At 43.2% G+C, this 17,902-nt stretch overlaps 1 protein-coding gene across 1 annotated transcript in view; it reads left to right on the top strand.

The window, feature by feature from the left end:
- The window catches only part of ttn.2 (titin, tandem duplicate 2), a 218,530-nt gene that overhangs the window by 127,630 nt on the left and 72,998 nt on the right, over nt 1–17,902 (top strand). The window contains exons 136-175 of the mRNA XM_044131634.1: nt 23–174; nt 284–431; nt 924–1,223; nt 1,894–2,181; nt 2,264–2,560; nt 3,379–3,565; nt 3,640–3,755; nt 3,840–4,139; nt 4,906–5,205; nt 5,414–5,519; nt 5,610–5,806; nt 6,188–6,493; nt 6,578–6,731; nt 7,589–7,713; nt 7,810–7,928; nt 8,010–8,190; nt 8,628–8,930; nt 9,043–9,594; nt 9,687–9,989; nt 10,076–10,232; nt 10,327–10,469; nt 10,551–10,669; nt 10,772–10,949; nt 11,033–11,317; nt 11,401–11,694; nt 11,784–12,083; nt 12,224–12,532; nt 12,614–12,840; nt 12,936–13,250; nt 13,356–13,470; nt 13,553–13,861; nt 13,950–14,131; nt 14,226–14,355; nt 14,476–14,627; nt 14,718–14,865; nt 14,961–15,181; nt 15,902–15,998; nt 16,122–16,418; nt 17,074–17,373; nt 17,460–17,774. Of these exons, the coding sequence (XP_043987569.1) occupies nt 23–174; nt 284–431; nt 924–1,223; nt 1,894–2,181; nt 2,264–2,560; nt 3,379–3,565; nt 3,640–3,755; nt 3,840–4,139; nt 4,906–5,205; nt 5,414–5,519; nt 5,610–5,806; nt 6,188–6,493; nt 6,578–6,731; nt 7,589–7,713; nt 7,810–7,928; nt 8,010–8,190; nt 8,628–8,930; nt 9,043–9,594; nt 9,687–9,989; nt 10,076–10,232; nt 10,327–10,469; nt 10,551–10,669; nt 10,772–10,949; nt 11,033–11,317; nt 11,401–11,694; nt 11,784–12,083; nt 12,224–12,532; nt 12,614–12,840; nt 12,936–13,250; nt 13,356–13,470; nt 13,553–13,861; nt 13,950–14,131; nt 14,226–14,355; nt 14,476–14,627; nt 14,718–14,865; nt 14,961–15,181; nt 15,902–15,998; nt 16,122–16,418; nt 17,074–17,373; nt 17,460–17,774 (9,027 nt within the window). The remainder of the gene's footprint in view (nt 1–22; nt 175–283; nt 432–923; nt 1,224–1,893; nt 2,182–2,263; nt 2,561–3,378; nt 3,566–3,639; nt 3,756–3,839; nt 4,140–4,905; nt 5,206–5,413; nt 5,520–5,609; nt 5,807–6,187; nt 6,494–6,577; nt 6,732–7,588; nt 7,714–7,809; nt 7,929–8,009; nt 8,191–8,627; nt 8,931–9,042; nt 9,595–9,686; nt 9,990–10,075; nt 10,233–10,326; nt 10,470–10,550; nt 10,670–10,771; nt 10,950–11,032; nt 11,318–11,400; nt 11,695–11,783; nt 12,084–12,223; nt 12,533–12,613; nt 12,841–12,935; nt 13,251–13,355; nt 13,471–13,552; nt 13,862–13,949; nt 14,132–14,225; nt 14,356–14,475; nt 14,628–14,717; nt 14,866–14,960; nt 15,182–15,901; nt 15,999–16,121; nt 16,419–17,073; nt 17,374–17,459; nt 17,775–17,902) is intronic.

Genomic DNA, 17,902 nt, shown 5'->3' on the forward strand with positions numbered 1-17,902 from the left:
TTGTTTGTGTTTTTGTTTCCAGCTGCACCCAGCGCTCCCAAAGACTTCAAGGTTCTAGAGGTGACCCGGCAGCACGTCCATCTTAGCTGGGAGGCTCCAGAACACGATGGAGGAAGTCCTCTAACCGGCTATCAGGTGGAAAAACGGGACGTGTCCCGTAAGACCTGGGTGAAGGTACGACAACAGTGTCTGGATTCAACCACCATCATTTATCTGGGATAAGGAATAAATCAGAAGTGAGACAATCTGTGGCCTTGGTGGTAACAGAATCAAACTGTTTCAGGTTGTAACAGGGATCCAGGATCTGGAGTTCACCGTCACCGATGTGGTTGAAGGAAAAGAGTATCTGTTCAGAGTCACCGCCTGCAACAAGTGCGGCCCAGGAGAGCCAGCGTACATCGATGAGCCCGTCAATGTCTCTTCTCCAGCCAGTAAGTCAGACTAACTGCACAGTTAACATTTAAACCTTCAAAGACATGAATAATCTAAGATTGTAGATGGCATTTTGGCTAATATCTGCATCTTATAAAAAACAACTCAAGTTTATTTGCATAGCACATATCAGTAAGAGCTTTACATCATAAAAACGGCCTTGTCACCAAAAATAAAACAGGCAGTTAGCATTTAATTTAGTCAAATACTATTATCAAAATCATTACACAAATATACACCAACTATATTGATCCACATTAGAAATCTCCAAGCCTAAGAGGGAAGGGGAAAAAAACTGTGTAAAAAAGAAAACAAAAAATCGGAGAAGTAATGTAAGCTTTGTACAATGTATGTAACATCTATATATGTATGATCTCCTGATGAGCAAATAAATGATACACAGTTAAAAAAATAATAAAAATAAATAAAAATCTCCAAGCCTTTATATCTTCTTCTGATTTTCTAACCCGTACACTTTGCCCTCTATCCAGCTGTGCCAGACCCACCAGAGAACCTGAGGTGGAGAGACAAGTCAGCCAGTGGCATCTTCCTCACCTGGGAGCCGCCAAAGTATGACGGTGGCACCGGCATCCGAGGCTACAACGTGGAGCGCTGCCAGAGAGGCACAGATAAGTGGGAGCCCTGCGGAGACACGATACCGGAGCTGAAGTGCCAGGTGACCGGTCTGATCGAGGGCGAGTGGTACGCCTACAGAGTCCGAGCTCTGAACCGACTCGGAGCCAGCCGGCCCTGCAAGCCCACAGACGAGATCCAGGCTGTTGATCCTATAGGTAATAACATGGACTTTCTCCTTGATAGAGATCAGTGTAAGGTGGGAAGTTACTGTATTATCATTTATCGTGATAAACTTCTTATCATGGTAAGAATTTTGGTTTAACTTTGTCATGATAAATTCCAATCAGTATTTTGCTATTTTTTTCACTGTTCAATAAAAGCAATAATAAATATCTAACAAATATGATTAAAATGCAGTTTCAATTTGCAGCTTAATGATATAAATCACACTTCGTTTTGTGACTGGTGTCTTAGAGAAGCTAATACAAAAAGGAATGTTTTTCAGGAGCATTATTTATGTTTATGCATCCATTATTTCTGTGACACAAAAGCCTGTCACAATGAGCTGAAAATTGCATGATAAATTAAAATAATCTCAATCATTTCCATTTGGACAACAATAGTTAAATAGATGCTCCACTTATTGTTGAAAAGATACTATTTAGAAAGATTCGTTTTTCTAGAACTAATAAAGAATCAGCGGAAAATAGTCTCAAAAATGACAATATTATCATTTATTAGAATAATTTCTTGGACAAATTTATCAACCAACAAAATTTATTATGACAGGCCCAGTGACACACAGTCTAAGAAAAATTCAAAACGCTAAAGATATAATCAAGACGAGTAGTTTCTGATGAGTTTTTATCGTTATCCCATCCTCAGAGGCTCCAGAGATCCAGCTTGACGCCAAGCTTCTGGCCGGTCTGACGGCCAAGGCTGGCAGCAAGATCGAACTCCCAGCTGAAGTTAAGGGTAAGCCTGAACCCCGAGTGAAGTGGACCAAGGCAGACCTGGTTCTGAAGCCAGACGACAGGGTGTCCATCGACACCAAGCCAGGACATTCCACCATCACCGTTGCTAAGACCAAGAGAGACGACAGCTCCACCTACATCATTGAGGCGACCAACAGCAGCGGCCGTGCCACCGCCACTGTGGATGTCAACATCCTTGGTGAGAAGAGTTTACAGTCCAGAAATGTAATGTCTTTCTCAGTTTAAGTTGTAATTAAATCAGTATTTCTGATGTAAAACAGACAAACCTGGTCCTCCTGCTGCCTTCGACATTTCTGAGATCACCAACGAAACCTGCCTCCTGGCCTGGAACCCGCCGCGCGACGACGGCGGCTCCAGAGTCACCAACTACATCGTGGAGCGCCGAGCTGCCGACAGCGAGATCTGGCACCGGCTGTCCTCCACCGTCAAACAGACAACATACAAGGCAGTCGGCCTGGTCAAGTTCAAGGAGTACATCTTCAGAGCGTTCGCTGAGAATCAGTTTGGTGTTGGTCCACCAGCTGAACACCCGCCCATCATCGCCAGATATCCGTTTGGTAGGTGATCCGAATCAAGTAGTTAGACTTTGTAAATAGAAACAATAAACTTTCACAACGTTTTTTCAGCTAAGTTAAATCCTGCAAACACTCTTACAAATTCATATTTTGCACATTTTTGTACTTTCATTTGGATCTATACTTCTTCTAAAAAAAGGCTAACATTAACTTAAAAAATATGTTTTATAGCAGTAAGTTAATGTTTTTTGTTCAGAAAATGATCCGTTTCATAAGCCTTCTTAATGTAAGTTACAAATCAGCAGAATACTAACAGTGTAACCCCTTCTTTTCTAACCCAGCTCGGTACCTAGTAACCCCAGCAGAGTTCTGCCTGTCACCTAGCAACCAAACATGATATCCAGACCTTTTGGTCAGCTGATTTTACCGCTGTAAAGTAGTGCTTTATTGCTGACTTACAATCCAGAAACCACTGCTGCATTCTTGGAGGTTGTGCAGGAGGCTCCACTTCTGCTTTTCAAAGATGTGCTGTTGTATAGTAGTGCATCTGTTTGTAACCATTTTCACATGTGAGTGTAAACGTTGAGTTGGGAGGCGTGGCCAGCAGCAGCTCATTTGGATTAAAAGTGACAAAAGCCCAAAAGCAGCTCATTGTGAAAGGAACTCAAAATAAGCAGAACTGATCAGATTAAAATCTCTTTATCTAAGAATGATTTTGTCAAAAAAAAAAAAAAAATGCAATTAACATGATTTGTTTAGCCCATAGATCTGTTCATGGAAGCATAATAGGTTACATTTAAGTTAATTGAAAACTCTGCTAAATTCTGCAAGATCTAATGTGATTGTTTTGTTTGGTCCAGACACCCCTGGAGCTCCCTACAAACTGGAGCCTTCAGACATCGCCAAAGACGCCGTGACCCTGAACTGGTACGAGCCGGATGAGGATGGAGGCAGCCCCATCACAGGTTACTGGGTGGAGCGATACGAGCCGGACCATGACAAGTGGATACGGTGCAACAAGCTGCCCATCAAAGACACCAACTACAGGTGAGGCCAGCTCAGTGTCTGGTCAGGAGTGTCTTTGGTGGAGATTTTACTGACATTGTCCTGATTTCCTGCAGAGTGAAAGGTCTTCCCACAAGGAAGAAGTACAAGTTCAGAGTCCTGGCTGAAAATCTGGCTGGAACTGGAAAACCCAGCAAAGAGACAGATCAAATCCTTATCAAAGACCCTATTGGTACCACATGATTCTTATCTTATCTTATTTTATCATTTAAGGTTACAAAGTAAATTAAATCCCTTATGTTTGCTCTTTTTCCAGATCCTCCTTGGCCTCCTGGTAAACCCGCAGTGAAGGATGTAGCCAAGACTTCCTGCTTCCTGACTTGGACCAAACCCGAGCATGACGGCGGGGCCAAGATCGACAGCTACGTCATCGAGATGTTGAAGAGCGGAACCACAGACTGGATCCGTGTGGCAGAGAACATCAGCCTCCTGGAGTTCTTCCTGAAGGGCCTGATGGAGAAGCAGGAGTATTCGTTCAGAGTGAGAGCCATTAACGTGGCCGGGGAGAGTGAACCCAGCGAGCCCAGCGACCCAGTGCTGTGCAAGGAGAGGCTGAGTAAGACAAACACTCAGAAAGAGCAAAACCTTTTGTCTAAGTGAATGTAAAGAACAAAATGTTCAGGAGATTCCAGATAATCCCAGATAATACAAGGGCATTTCCAAACATGGTAGATTGAAATTCACTTTATTTTAGTTTGGTAAATTGACAACTTGACAAAAAACCCAAACAAAATTCTACATTACAAACCAATAATTTACCAAAAAAGGAACAAACTGAAGCTGAGGCTTATACTTACCCACCCTACTTATAGACTCAGAGTATATAACATGTAAGCCTTTTACATTTATTAAATCTTTTATTTTCATCCATATTCCAATAGTTTTTGCAATTTTGTTTTTAATATATTAACTTTCAATAAGTTTGTTTTCAAGAATGATCCCAAAACGTCTCATAAATAATATTGATTTCAACATCATTTATATGTACCTTTACATTATTATATATCCGTTTATCAGAAAATACTATAAATTTAGTAAAATCATAAAAATCAAACCACTTTTTTTTATTAACTCAGCTTCACTCTTTGCCTACTGTTTGTATTAGTTCATCCATATTCATAAAAAAAGTTTAAATTGTTTGCAAAAGTTATACATTTCAAACAACTGGAGGCTGTAAAAATATCATTTAAATAAAGTATAAATAATTTAGGTTCTAGGACTAGTCCTTGAGGGAAGACCTCATTTTACAATTTCTATTTTGTGGCTTTGTGTTGTCATCTGAGTAAATGAAGCTGAAGACACTTCTCCTTAATCCTCCTCAGATCCTCCATCGGCTCCTCGATGGTTGGAGGTCGTGAGTATCAGCCGGAGCAGCGCTGACTTGAAGTGGACGGCTCCGGAGCGTGACGGAGGATCTCGCATCACTAACTACGTTGTGGAGAAGCGCGACGTCAGGCGTAAAGGCTGGCAGGCGGTGGACACCACCGTGAAGGAGCTGAAGACCACCGTGACGCCGCTCAACGACGGAGCTCTGTACGTGTTCAGAGTCGCCGCAGAGAACGCCGTGGGTGTCGGGCCGTTCTGCGAGCTGGAGGACTCCGTGTTGGCCAAGGATACTTTCAGTAAGTGGTGAATCAGTAAACATTTCCATTGCAAATATTTTTTAGATATTTTTTATTTTTTGGAAATGCCGCAATTTCAAAATTGTGTTTTTTTTTTGTCTGTTTTTTTACATTAGCGGAATATTAACAAATTTTGCACACTTATGTAATGGAAACATAGCTACATAAAATCTGTTATGTCATTGAAAATACAACATTTCTGTTGCAGCTACTCCTGGGCCGCCCTATGCACTCACCGTCTACTCTGTGACCAAAAAGTATGTGGATCTGGAATGGGAGGCACCTAAAAATGACGGCGGTAGACCCATACTCAGGTGATATTTCTTCACTCAGCCTCATTCAGGCTGCAGTACTGTTCAATGTTGTTCCCATTATGCTCATCTTCTGGCGTTTACTCCATCCAGGTACTCTATTGAGAAGAAGGAGAAGCTTGGAACACGCTGGGTGAAATGTGGAAAGACTTCTGGTCCAGACTGTAAATACCGGGTAACGGATGTTATTGAGGGAACAGAAGTCCAGTTCCAGGTCCGAGCTGAGAATGAGGCCGGAGTCGGACACCCGTGTGAACCTACAGAGATCTTGACCATTGAAGATCCAACAGGTCAGTCTGAATCCAATGTGTTGGAGTCCACAATCAATCATTCAAGTTTATTTCTATAGCGCATTTCAGCAATAAGCAGCTCAGAGTGCTTTATATCATAAAAACATCAAACAGTCACCAATTGAGAAACCAGTAAAAAGCGTTACATTTTGTCACAGCCCATCATCAAAATCATCGATATACAAATATGTTGATCAATGTTTCATAAATCAATGCGACTGAAGATAAACACATGGATGAGTTTCTCTAGATTTTGCTGGGACATCAGTTCTTTAATCCTGTAAATGTTCTTCAGGTGATAGAAGGCTGACTTTGTAACTGTCTCTATGTGTCTCTGAATGTTAAGGTCTGAGCTCTGAATCTGTTTCATGTTATCTTCAGGAATCCCATCTCCTCCCATCGAGCTGCATGTAACCGGAGCCAGCAGGGACTTCCTATCCATCGCCTGGAAGCCTCCGCAGCAGGACGGCGGTTCCCCGATCCGCGGCTATCACATCGAGATGTGCGAGGCTGGAACTGAGAAGTGGATGAGGGTCAACTCCCGACCAGTGAAGGAGCTGAAGTACCGAGTGGAGGAGGGCATCGTCCCTGAGAAGGAGTACATACTGAGAGTGAGGGCCATCAATTCTGTAGGAGAGAGTGAGCCCTCCGACATCTCAGAAAACGTCTTTGCCAAAGACTCTGACTGTAAGCGCACCACATTTGTTTCCTAAACAAACATAGAAACAGCCAAAGCATGACTAAACATCCTCTTCTTCTTTGTTTTCCCAGGTAACCCAACACTGGAGTTCCAGACTCTGGACCTCGTTGTGGTGGAAACAGAGAAGCTTCACATCCCAGTTCCCTTCAGAGCCGTTCCGTCTCCCAAAATCACCTGGCACAAAGACGGCAAGGAGCTGAAGGCTGATGAGCGTCTCATGTTCAGGTCAGAACACTGACTAACAGTTTAAGGTTCAGACACAACCAACAGACCAGCAGGGTCCATACTGGTGCTTGAAATCCTTCAAAATGATTGAATTTCAATTAGGTGTTTTCAAGGTTTTCTGTATAAAGTCCTTGAAAGTGCTTGATATTCAAACTGCACAGTTTTATAATAAAGTGCAATCTAGCACTTGAAAATATTTAGAGTTGAAACCAGATATTTTCAAACACATAATGAATTTCTTTTCTCACTGACTAAACTTTTTGTGTTTTAAGTCAGTTAGAATTACCTAAATTATTTCCATTTGCTAAATTCTAGAAAACTTTGTGAGAAAATTTTTGAGATTATTTTGTAACTTTTTAATTATGTTTAGGCATTTTATTTGAGCAGGAAAGCGTTTTACTTTAACATTTATTTGTATTGTTTCAATGTAATGAATATTTATTATTCCCAATGGCTTAATGACTTATTGATTAGTTTATATAAAGTTATTGAAATTGGAGGATTTTTTGTTAAATTAGTGTCAGGTGTACAGGGGAGACTTTTCAAAACATAATATTTTGTTACACTTTAGTTTTTCTTAAACATGCTATAGAAACAAGATAGTATTAATAACAGTAATAAATTTCACATAATAGTTAATTAAAACTCTTTTTCTAGTTCATATGTATTGTTTTTATCTCCAAAGTGTGGTGCTGGAAAAGTTTGAAAAATTACTTAAAAATGCTTGAATAGTGTTTGAATTTTACCGTGGGAAAAGTGTGTGAACCCTGACTGACAGCTTAAAGATTAAACACAAAGAAAATGTATATAACTCCTCATTCTGATTGTTTCTTACTGATTTGTTTTGTTCGGAGCAGGAAGGAGTACACTTCCTGTCACCTGGAGATTGACAGCAGCCTTCACCCCGATGCTGGAGTTTATAAAGTGACTCTGGAGAACAAACTGGGAAGTGCCAGTGCAACCATTAACGTGAAAGTCATCGGTAATCACATGGGTTCCATTTATTCGCCATGAAAACACATTAATCTCTTATGCTTACAAACATTTCTTCAACATGTATTTATCTCTGTGTCTTCAGGTCTTCCTGGTCCCTGCAAAGATATTGTTGCCTCAGAAATCACAAAGAGCTCATGTAAAGTTTCCTGGGATCCTCCAGACTACGACGGTGGCAGCCCGATTCTTCACTATGTCCTTCAGGTCGGCTTCATTTTCAGTTTTAAACCAAAAGAGTTTCTGATAGTTTGAATACCACAAACTGATGGTGCTCTGTTGGTACAGCGGCGTGAGGCTGGTAGGAGGACCTACGTCAACATGATGTCTGGAGAGAACAAGGTGAGCTGGACGGTGAAAGACCTCATCCCCAACGGAGAGTACTACTTCAGAGTCCAGGCCGTCAACAAGATTGGAGGAGGAGAGTTCATCGAACTGCGCAATCCTGTCATTGCAGAGGACCAAAAACGTATGAAAAATATTTTACTTTGTGAAAATATTTATGAAAATTAACTCATTGTAGGCTATTTGCCTCAATCTGCTCATGTGTATTGAAATAATGCTAGCTGATGCTAACAACGGAGAATTACTGCCAAGCTAGGAAAAAATTATTAATTGCGCAATAAAGTCATAGTTTTATGAAAATAGAATTAAAACTTTAGCAGAATAAAGAAGCCATATTATAAGAAAAAAGTAAACTGTTCTAATAAAATTATATTAGAAATTAATTCTTGTATTTTTATGACTTTGTTCTCTTAATATTAGAACTTTATTCCCGTATTATTGCAATTTTGTTCTGGTAATATTACAACTTTGTTCCCATTTAGTGGTCAAAATAATGTCCTGTTGATAATTTAACTTGACTGTACCATTTAAGATAATTGGATTGTGTGTTTGTTGACCCAGATGCTCCTGACGCGCCAGTGGACGTGGAAACCCACAACCCCACTTCCAGCACTATAACCCTAACCTGGAAGCCTCCTATGTACGATGGCGGCGCCAAAATCATGGGCTACATTCTGGAGAGGCAGCAGAAGGGCGAGGACAAGTGGGAGAGGTGCAATGACTTCCTGGTTCCTGTCCTGTCCTACACAGTCAGAGGACTAACAGAGGGCAAGAACTACATGTTCAGAGTCAAAGCTGAAAATGCTGCTGGCATCAGTGATCCGTCACGCAACACATTGTTCGTTAAGGCCTCTGATGCTGTTGGTAAGGAGAAGAAAAAATTCTACAATGTTCTCCTAAGTACCACATTCCTCTTCTGTCGTTCTACTGTTAAGTTTTAGAGTCAAATTTAAGTTAATTGGACTTTGTGTTTCAGATCCTCCAAAGGTTTTCCTCAGTGGTAGCCTGCAGTCCGGTCTCAGTGTGAAGCGAGGCTGCGAGATCTGCCTGGACGCCAATATTTCTGGCTCACCGTACCCTCAGATCACCTGGTACTGGAACAACCAGCTGATCCAACCTGAACCACTCCGCAAGAGACCTGAGAAACCCCTGAAGAAGAAACCTGAGAAGAAGGAGGAGGAGAAGAAAGAAGGAGAGGAGAAAAAGGAAGGAGAGGAGAAGAAGGAAGAGGAGAAAAAGCCAGAGGGAGAAACAGAGACTAAAGAGGAGAAGAAGGAGGGAGAGGAAAAGAAAGAAGGAGAAGAGAAGAAGGAGGAGGAGAAAAAGCCAGAGGAGGAAGCTGCTGAGCCAGAGGTGGAGGAGCCTGACTATCCCACCATAAATGAACGTCTGACCATCAATAACAGCCACAGGGGCGTGTCCTCCATCGTCATTAATGAGTCAGTCCGCCCAGATCATGGGGTCTACATGGTGAAGGTGGAGAACGACCACGGCATTGCCTCAGCAACCTGCGAGGTCAACGTGCTCGGTAAGGACACACTGATGTTATCGCACATTTGGACAGTCTAAATACTTCAGTTGAGTTGTCACACTATAAGAGTTTATCTTTTGTGTGTGCAGATACTCCTGGTCCTCCCGTGAACTTTAGATTTGAGGAAGTGAGGAAGAACTCAGTCATTTGCAAGTGGGATCCTCCTCTGGATGACGGCGGCAGTGAGATCCTCAACTACACCCTGGAGAAGAAGGATAACTCCAAGCTGGAGTTCGGCTGGAGTTGTGTTACCAGCACACTGAGAGGCTGCCGCTACCTGGTGCCCAAACTCATTGAGAAGAAAGAGTATATCTTCAGGGTTGTAGCTGAAAACAAGTTTGGCCCTGGTCCACCCTGCGTTTCCAAATCTCTCATCGCCAAGAATCCTTTCGGTATCCACATATAAGGGAATATTATCAGTAGCTTTGTCTGTGCAAGTAGTAGAAAAAAATAAAACATTATTTTTCATTTTTCTCAGAACCTCCCGAGGCTCCAGATAAGCCACAAATAGACGACATCACAGCCAACAGCATGCTGGTCACTTGGGAGGTACCAAAGGACAATGGCAGCCCTATTCTGGGATACTGGGTGGAGCGCAGGGAGATCAACAGCTCACACTGGGCACGTGTCAACAGGTGAGGAAATCTAGGATTCTCATTTCTTCCCATTCAAACAGAGGCATGTCTTCAAGCTCATGAAAATAATCCTTCCTGCTGTGCTGATCTCCAGGAACATCGTCCCAGACACGGAGCTGAACGTCGAAGGTCTCCTGGAGGGACTCACTTACATCTTCAGGGTGGCGGCTGAAAACCAGGCCGGCCCTGGAAAGTTCAGTCCTCCCTCTGAGCCTAAAACAGCTCAGGCTCCAATCTGTATGTAAACTGATCTAAAACTGATCTTCACCACACAAGATGCTAGTCAGATGATATTTTAATCAACTTCTAACCTTGTAGTGCCACCTGGACCTCCCATTGCCAGAGTGGTGGTAACCACTGACCACTCCATCGAAGTCGAGTGGGATCCTCCTACCGACAATGGAGGAGGAGAGATTCTGGGATACCATGTGGATAAGGTAAGAAGATTTAGTTTATGTTTTTGCTCTGGAATATACCTTGTTTTCTGATAAATCATCTGAAAACCTGAACTGAGACAAGACTGGTTGTTTGTTCCTCAGGCAATGGCTGGTACCAAGGACTGGTCTAGATCAACAGAACGTCCCTGGAAGCAGCGTAACTTCACCGTCTATGGAGTTCGTGAGGGAGCAAAGTACACAGTCAGAGTCATCGCCTGCAATGCTGCAGGAGAAGGAACACCTGGTTTCACAGACGCTGTTTTTGTCCGGAACCCAGCAGGTCTGCCTCAAACAAGAACTTATAGTTACTTTTGGACCATTTGTATTTTCTGTATTCTAACCTTTCCTTGTTGCATTCCACAGAGGTCCCAGTAATTGACATGGACCTGGCCATCAAGAATGGTATAATCATCAGAGCTGGAGAAACGCTGCGTGTTCCTGCTACAGTCACTGGTAAACCCTATCCATCCATCACCTGGACAAAGGATGATGGCAAACCAGATAAAGACCGTGTGGAGATCCTCAGTGAGGGCAACGACAGTGTTGTCTCAATCAAGAATGTCCAGAGGCAGGATTGTGGAAAATATCAGATCTCTGCCTGCAACCCCAGTGGCTCCAAGTCTGCATCGACCAGAGTGGAAGTGATGGGTAATTAAAAGTCCAGCAAACCTGCAAGAACCTACTGTTATAAACAGTACTTTTATGCTAATGCCTTTCTTATTTATTTTTAGATGTCCCTGGTCCTGTCAAGGACTTGAAGCCAGTTGTTGTTACTCGTAAGATGATTTTCCTGAACTGGGATGACCCAGATGATGACGGAGGCAGCGATCTGACAGGCTTTCTTGTGGAACGAAGGGATGCCAAGATGCACACATGGAGGCAGCCTGTTGAAACCGCTTCGTCCAAGTGCGAGTGTGTAGGAATCATGGAGGGACAGGAGTACTTCTTCCGTGTCACCGCCAAGAACAAGTACGGTTTGGGTGTTCCCTTTGAGCTGGGACCCATTAAAGCTGTCGATCCTCAGGGTAAGTTCAGAACCTTTTTATCACCAGGTTTCAAATAATTCAGAGCTGGATTTTTAACTGAAACATAACTGCGTTTGATGACTGTGCAGGTCCACCATCATACCCTGAAAAGTTCCACTACACAGAGAGGACCAAAAACTCCATCACTCTGGCCTGGAAACCACCGCGCAGTGATGGTGGCAGCCCAGTTATTGGGTACTTCGTAGAGAAGAAGAGGCAGGACCAACAGGCCTTTGAGCCCTGCAACACAGAGATCTGCCCCAACATGACTCTCACTGTTGAAGGCCTGGAGGAGGCTTGGATGTACGAGTTCAGAATCAAGTGTGTCAATCTTATTGGAGAGAGTGAGCCATCCATTCCACTGACTGTCGTAATTCAAGATGATGAAGGTGAGACCACATTTCATTAAAACTTCCAATGCATCATTTCTATTTAGAGAAAGATTTATATAAACAAAGTCAAACCAGTAGGTATGCTGGTAATGTTGTTCCTCATGTCCTGAATTTTGGTGTCTCTCCCAATCTGTCAGTTGGTCCTGAGGTCCACATGCTGAAGCACTATACTGCTGACTGCATTACTGTGAAGAAGGGTGAGCCTATTGAAATCCCCGCTGATATCATTGGACTCCCCATCCCAAAGATCGAATGGTCCAAGGACGACGTGCTAATCGACAAGCCGACAGAGACTCTGCTGATAGAGACAGAGGTGACTGGAAGGTTGAATGCCAAGACCACACTATCCATCCCAGCTGCCAACAGGAGGGACCGCGGCAGCTACACTGTGTCAGCATCCAACAACATGGGCTCAGCCAAACACACCGTCTATGTCATGGTGCTTGGTGAGTGGGCAACATGCTGATAAAGAAATTAAAAAGTTAATAAAGACTAGTGTGTTGACTTTCTGTTTGTTTTCTTCCCAGACCGACCAACCCCTCCCAGGAATCTGGCTGTGTCAAACATCAGGGGCGAGTCTTGCTACTTAAACTGGGACGCACCAGTTGATAATGGTGGAAGCGAGCTGACCAACTACATTATTCAGAGGAAGGAAGTGCATAAAGACCAGCCTGAGCCAGAAGAGGGAGAAGAGGCTCCACCAGAGCCACAGTGGGAAGTGGTCAACAATGCTGTAATTGAAAGGAAATTAGGGGTATGTCACAACAGTTCAGATGATTTATCAACAAAAGCATTAATGATAAGCGCTTAGTGACTGAAAGTGGAGGGCTAACGCTCTTTCTTTTATAGGTGTGGGAGTTAGAGACCAACAAGACCTATCTGTTCCAAGTCAGAGCCGAAAACAAGTACGGCATATCCGACCCATGTACAACGGAGGAAGTCCTTATCATAGATCCATTTGGTCTTCCTGGCCCGCCACAGAAACCAACTATTGCAGAATACTCCAAGACCTCCATGACACTAACATGGGAGCCTCCAAGAGAGACTGGAGGCTCAATGATCACTGGGTACTGGCTGGAGAAAAGAGAGAAAGGAACGGACTATTGGGCCAAAGTTAACAAGACGCCAGTCACTAAAAGAGGCACGAAAGGTTGGGAGTATCAGGTGAGCTTCTTGGGGTTGGTTTGTTGCTTAAAGGTATTTTATTGTGGTCACTTTAATAGATAAAACATCAAAAACACTAAACACATTCATCACTATTTCAATCAGGTGACTCGACTGTTTGAAGGAACTGAGTACGAATTCAGGGTGGCAGCCTCCAATTCAGCTGGAACTGGACCATTCAGTGGGCCTTCTGACTCTGCCTTTGCAGTTGATCCGATCAGTGAGTTCATCGCAGCAGGAATATTTTCTGAAGCTAATAAATACATGGTTTACAAAAATGCAAACTTCTTCTCACCTCCCAGCTCCTCCAAGCATGCCTGCTGCTCCTGAGGTTGCAGATAAGACGAAGCATAGCGTCACGCTCTCCTGGAAGCCACCGGAGAGTGACGGAGGAAGCCCCATTAAGGGCTACATTATCCAGATTCAGGATGAAGGCTCATCAGAGTGGCACAAGATCAACGACATTGACAGCCTGCATCCCACCACGGAGTTCACCGTGCCCAGTCTCCGTGAGTTGAAACGCTACCGCTTCAGGATCATCGCTGTCAACGACATCGGCGAGTCCGACCCCAGCCCACGCACCAGCGAAGTTCTGATAGAGGATGTCCAACGTATGTCGAACCTTGAACTGTCAAAACATCAAACAGATACCAATTTACTTGTCTCTGACCTTCTATTGATGTATTCTCTTTATGGCAGTTCCTCCTGTCATTACAATTGATGTCATGGCTGAGGAACTAGTCAACATTCGTGCTGGAGATCCAATCAGGATTCCCGCAACCATTAAGGGCCGGCCTGCTCCCAAGGTTACATGGGACTACGAAGGCAAAGCCAAGAGCGAGAAAAAGAACAAACTGCACACAATCCCTGTTGAGGCTCAAGTAAGGATAATTGATTGTTCTTTGGTATGTGAGGCTCATTAAGTAAGCATATCAAATCCAGACCCATAAGAGTTTGTATTAAAACTGTTTCCAGGTTGAGTCCACTGACACCACCTCAGTCGTGAACATCCCTGTGAGCTTGAGGAGTCACTCTGGACGTTACATCATCACAGCCAAGAACAAGTCTGGACAGAAACATGTCAACGTCAGAGTCATTGTCGTCGGTATGGACAGAAACATTCTGTCTGAATTAACCTGAGTTTATGGTTTGGGATTGTTGGTTTGTAGAAATTGTTCATTTTATGTTTATGTATGTCTGACTTTACTTTTGATTTTGTTTGAAGATGTTCCTGGACCTCCAAAGGACCTGAAGGTCACTGATGTAACTCGTTCCACCATGAGGCTGATCTGGAAGCTCCCTGACACTGACGGAGGAGAGAGGATCAAGAGTTACTTCATTGAGAAAAAGTCTGTGATTGACAAGGCCTGGACCAAGGTAAAAAGGCAGTGTGTTGATTTTCTGCCTTGTCATCTGCATGTTTCCTGTGCTTGAATGATAAATGCGCCCAATTTATTTCACTCCCAGGTGAATGCCACTTGTGCCAGCCAGGCCTTTGTGGTTCCAGGCCTGCTTGAGGGTCAGGATTACCTGTTCAGGGTTCGAGCAGAAAACAGACTGGGATTTGGTCCTTTTACCGAGACAACCGAACCCATCAGAGCCAGAGATCCCGTCTGTAAGGACAATCCTTCTTTTCCAGCTGCACACACACAACTGTATATTTCCATTATCGTGTCTATAAAGTTTATTGTTCTTTTGCCACCTCCTCAGACCCACCTGACCCCCCAACCAAGCTGAAGGTAAACCTAGTCACAAAGAACACGGTCACTCTGAGCTGGGAGCCTCCAAAGAACAACGGCGGCTCACCTGTAAAACATTACATCATCGAGCGTCTGAGTTGGGACACCAGCAGCAAGGAGAAGGAGACCTGGAAGCAGTGCAACAAGAGAGATGTGGAGGAGCTCACCTTCATTGTGGAGGACCTGAAGGAGGTCAGTTTACTACCTCTTGCCTTTAGATTTACCACTCAGTAGAGATACTTTGTCAAAAGAATACAGTGGAGACCTTAAATTGGTTTTCTTCAAATGTCATAAAATTCAATTTGGCAAACTTCTGTTATATCTTTTCTTGCCACACACTCAGCTAGAATTTATATGCTTGCAGTAATTTATTTCCCTCATATAACGTACTGTTATACAACCTGGTCACATACAAGTGTAGTAAAACCCATCATGTCTCTCTTTGACAAGAAACCATCCCATTACCATTTCAAACCTTCATTCTTATCAAATATATTATTACAACTGTCTTATTCTTAAGGTTTTTAAAGGGCTTGCCCCACAACCATTAGGTGATTTTATTCAAGAAAGGGATAGTGAGATACAAACTTACTGTGGTGAAAAACACAGTTTAACCAGAAGGTGGCGTCTATCAGATGTGCATGTTCATGGGATGGGCTACAACTTATATCAGTGTGAAAACTGACATTTCTAAAAATTGGTTGAATGAAAAAAAGTCATGTACTAATTCATAACGTTTCCCATATTTTGTTTTTATATTTATGTTTCTGTTTGTTCCGTTTCTTCGTCTTTGCTTCTTTTAATAGAACTATATGTTCTGTGTTCTGTATAGTAACATATTGTTGTGCTTACTTTCTTTACACTGCCATTAATTGTCCTAATCAAATAAATTAATTCAAACTTGACCTGCAGGGAGGAGAATATGAATTCAGAGTAAAAGCTGTGAATGCAGCTGGACCCAGCCGACCTTCTGCCACTGTTGGACCTCTGGTCATCAAGGATCAGACATGTGAGTTACAACCACCTCAGTCATTTCTTAATTTTTTTCTTGGAAACATGTCTAAAACTATCTGGGTTTTAGATTTGACTCTAAGCCAATAGTTAATTTCTGATGTTTGTTGTTTTTCTGCAGGTCCTCCCACCATTGAGCTGCGTGAAGCCATGGAGGGCGAGGAGGGCTGCGACGTCAGCATCGTGGCGAGGATCAGCGGCTGTCCCTTCCCAACGCTGACCTGGCACAAGGCCAGCCTGGCCAAACCTGAGGAAAAGGCTGCTGTCCAGTATGACCAGCATATCAACAAACTGGTGACCCCAGACAAGTGCACACTGTTGATCCAGCAGTCCAGCCGGAACGACAGCGCCCTCTACAGCCTGACGGCCAGTAATAGCCTGGGTTCTGTCTCCAAGGACATCAAGCTGGCAGTGCTGGGTGAGTTTACTGTTATCACCAGGTGTTGGATACGCTCTGTATGTTATCACTATTAAACATCCAGCCAAAATCAAGTTTTCACAAGCCAGGAAACTGAAACTTCTTTATTAAGGTCTTCTTGACAGCTTTCAATTCTTTACTATTATGCCTTGAAAAGCTCAATGAAAAGAGTTGAGTGAAACTAAAATGTAAACAGAAAATAAAATATGCATCAGCTCTTTTTCATGTAAAATAAAATCACTAGTGCCATAAATCATGCATAAGCCCTATCCTTAGCTGTTACTAATGCTAGGAAGCTCTTCGGATAAGGCTAATTCCCGTTATCAGTATTTTCACAAAACGATCTGTAAATCAGCTCTTATCAAACGTGTAGTATTAAACAGAACATAAATTAAACTTGCAGCCAATGCTGCTGAATGTGTAAATAAATACTTAAAGCACATATACAAATTAGATCTCTAGCATCATTGCAAAACAAGGCAAATTCCTGACACCAAAATATTCACAAAATAATCTCTTAATGACCTTTTTATTAACTATTTTTAATGTTTCTCATTGGGGATAATGTGAGAAACATAAATCATTTCAGCTAAGCATCAACTAGGATGATTTAACTGAATGGAAAAATTATATTTTTTTTATTTTTGACTTCCAGGACCTCCTGGCCCACCAGTGGGTCCAATCAAGTTCACAGAGGTATTTGCGGAGAGGATCGGCCTGGCCTGGAATCCTCCCACAGATGATGGTGGATCCAAGATCACCAACTATGTGGTTGAGAAGCGTGAGGACAACAGAAAGACGTGGGTCCACGTCTCCAACGACCCGAAAGAGTGCGCCTATGTGGTGACACGTCTTACAGAGAACCACGAGTACGAGTTCAGAGTCATGGCCCAGAACAAGTTTGGAGTTGGACCGGCAGTGATCAGTGAGCCTGAGAAGGCCAGAAACCTCTTCAGTAAGTTTAGAGAGATTTTAAATCTAACACATTTGATGCTCCTGTGAATATTCTCCATGACTGATGGCCAACCTGTCCTACTGTAGCCATTCCTGGTCAGTGTGAGAAACCAACAGTCACTGAAGTCTGTCTGGAGTCCATGACCGTCAACTGGGATGAGCCCAAATATGACGGCGGATCCCCCATCACCGGCTACTTCGTCGAGAAGAAGGAGACCACTTCCAAACGTTGGACCCGTGTCACCCGGGAACCAATCCATGCACTCCCTCTGGGCAACAACTGGGACGTTACAGGCCTACTGGAGGGCGCCCTGTACCAGTTCAGGGTGATCGCCATCAACGCCGCCGGCTGTGGTCTGCCTAGCTTGCCCTCTGACCCTGTACTCTGCAGAGATCCCATCAGTACGTCATCGTATTGCTCTGATCTCCATAATCCTGGTCTTCCTGCACTTTAGAAAAACTTTGTTAGGTTATTTTAAAATAAATTAGGCTGAACCTCCATTATTCAAATTCCTTGAGGCAAATTATCT

The sequence above is a fragment of the Gambusia affinis genome, linkage group LG11, assembly GCF_019740435.1.
Source record: "Gambusia affinis linkage group LG11, SWU_Gaff_1.0, whole genome shotgun sequence".
Lineage (NCBI taxonomy): Eukaryota > Metazoa > Chordata > Actinopteri > Cyprinodontiformes > Poeciliidae > Gambusia > Gambusia affinis.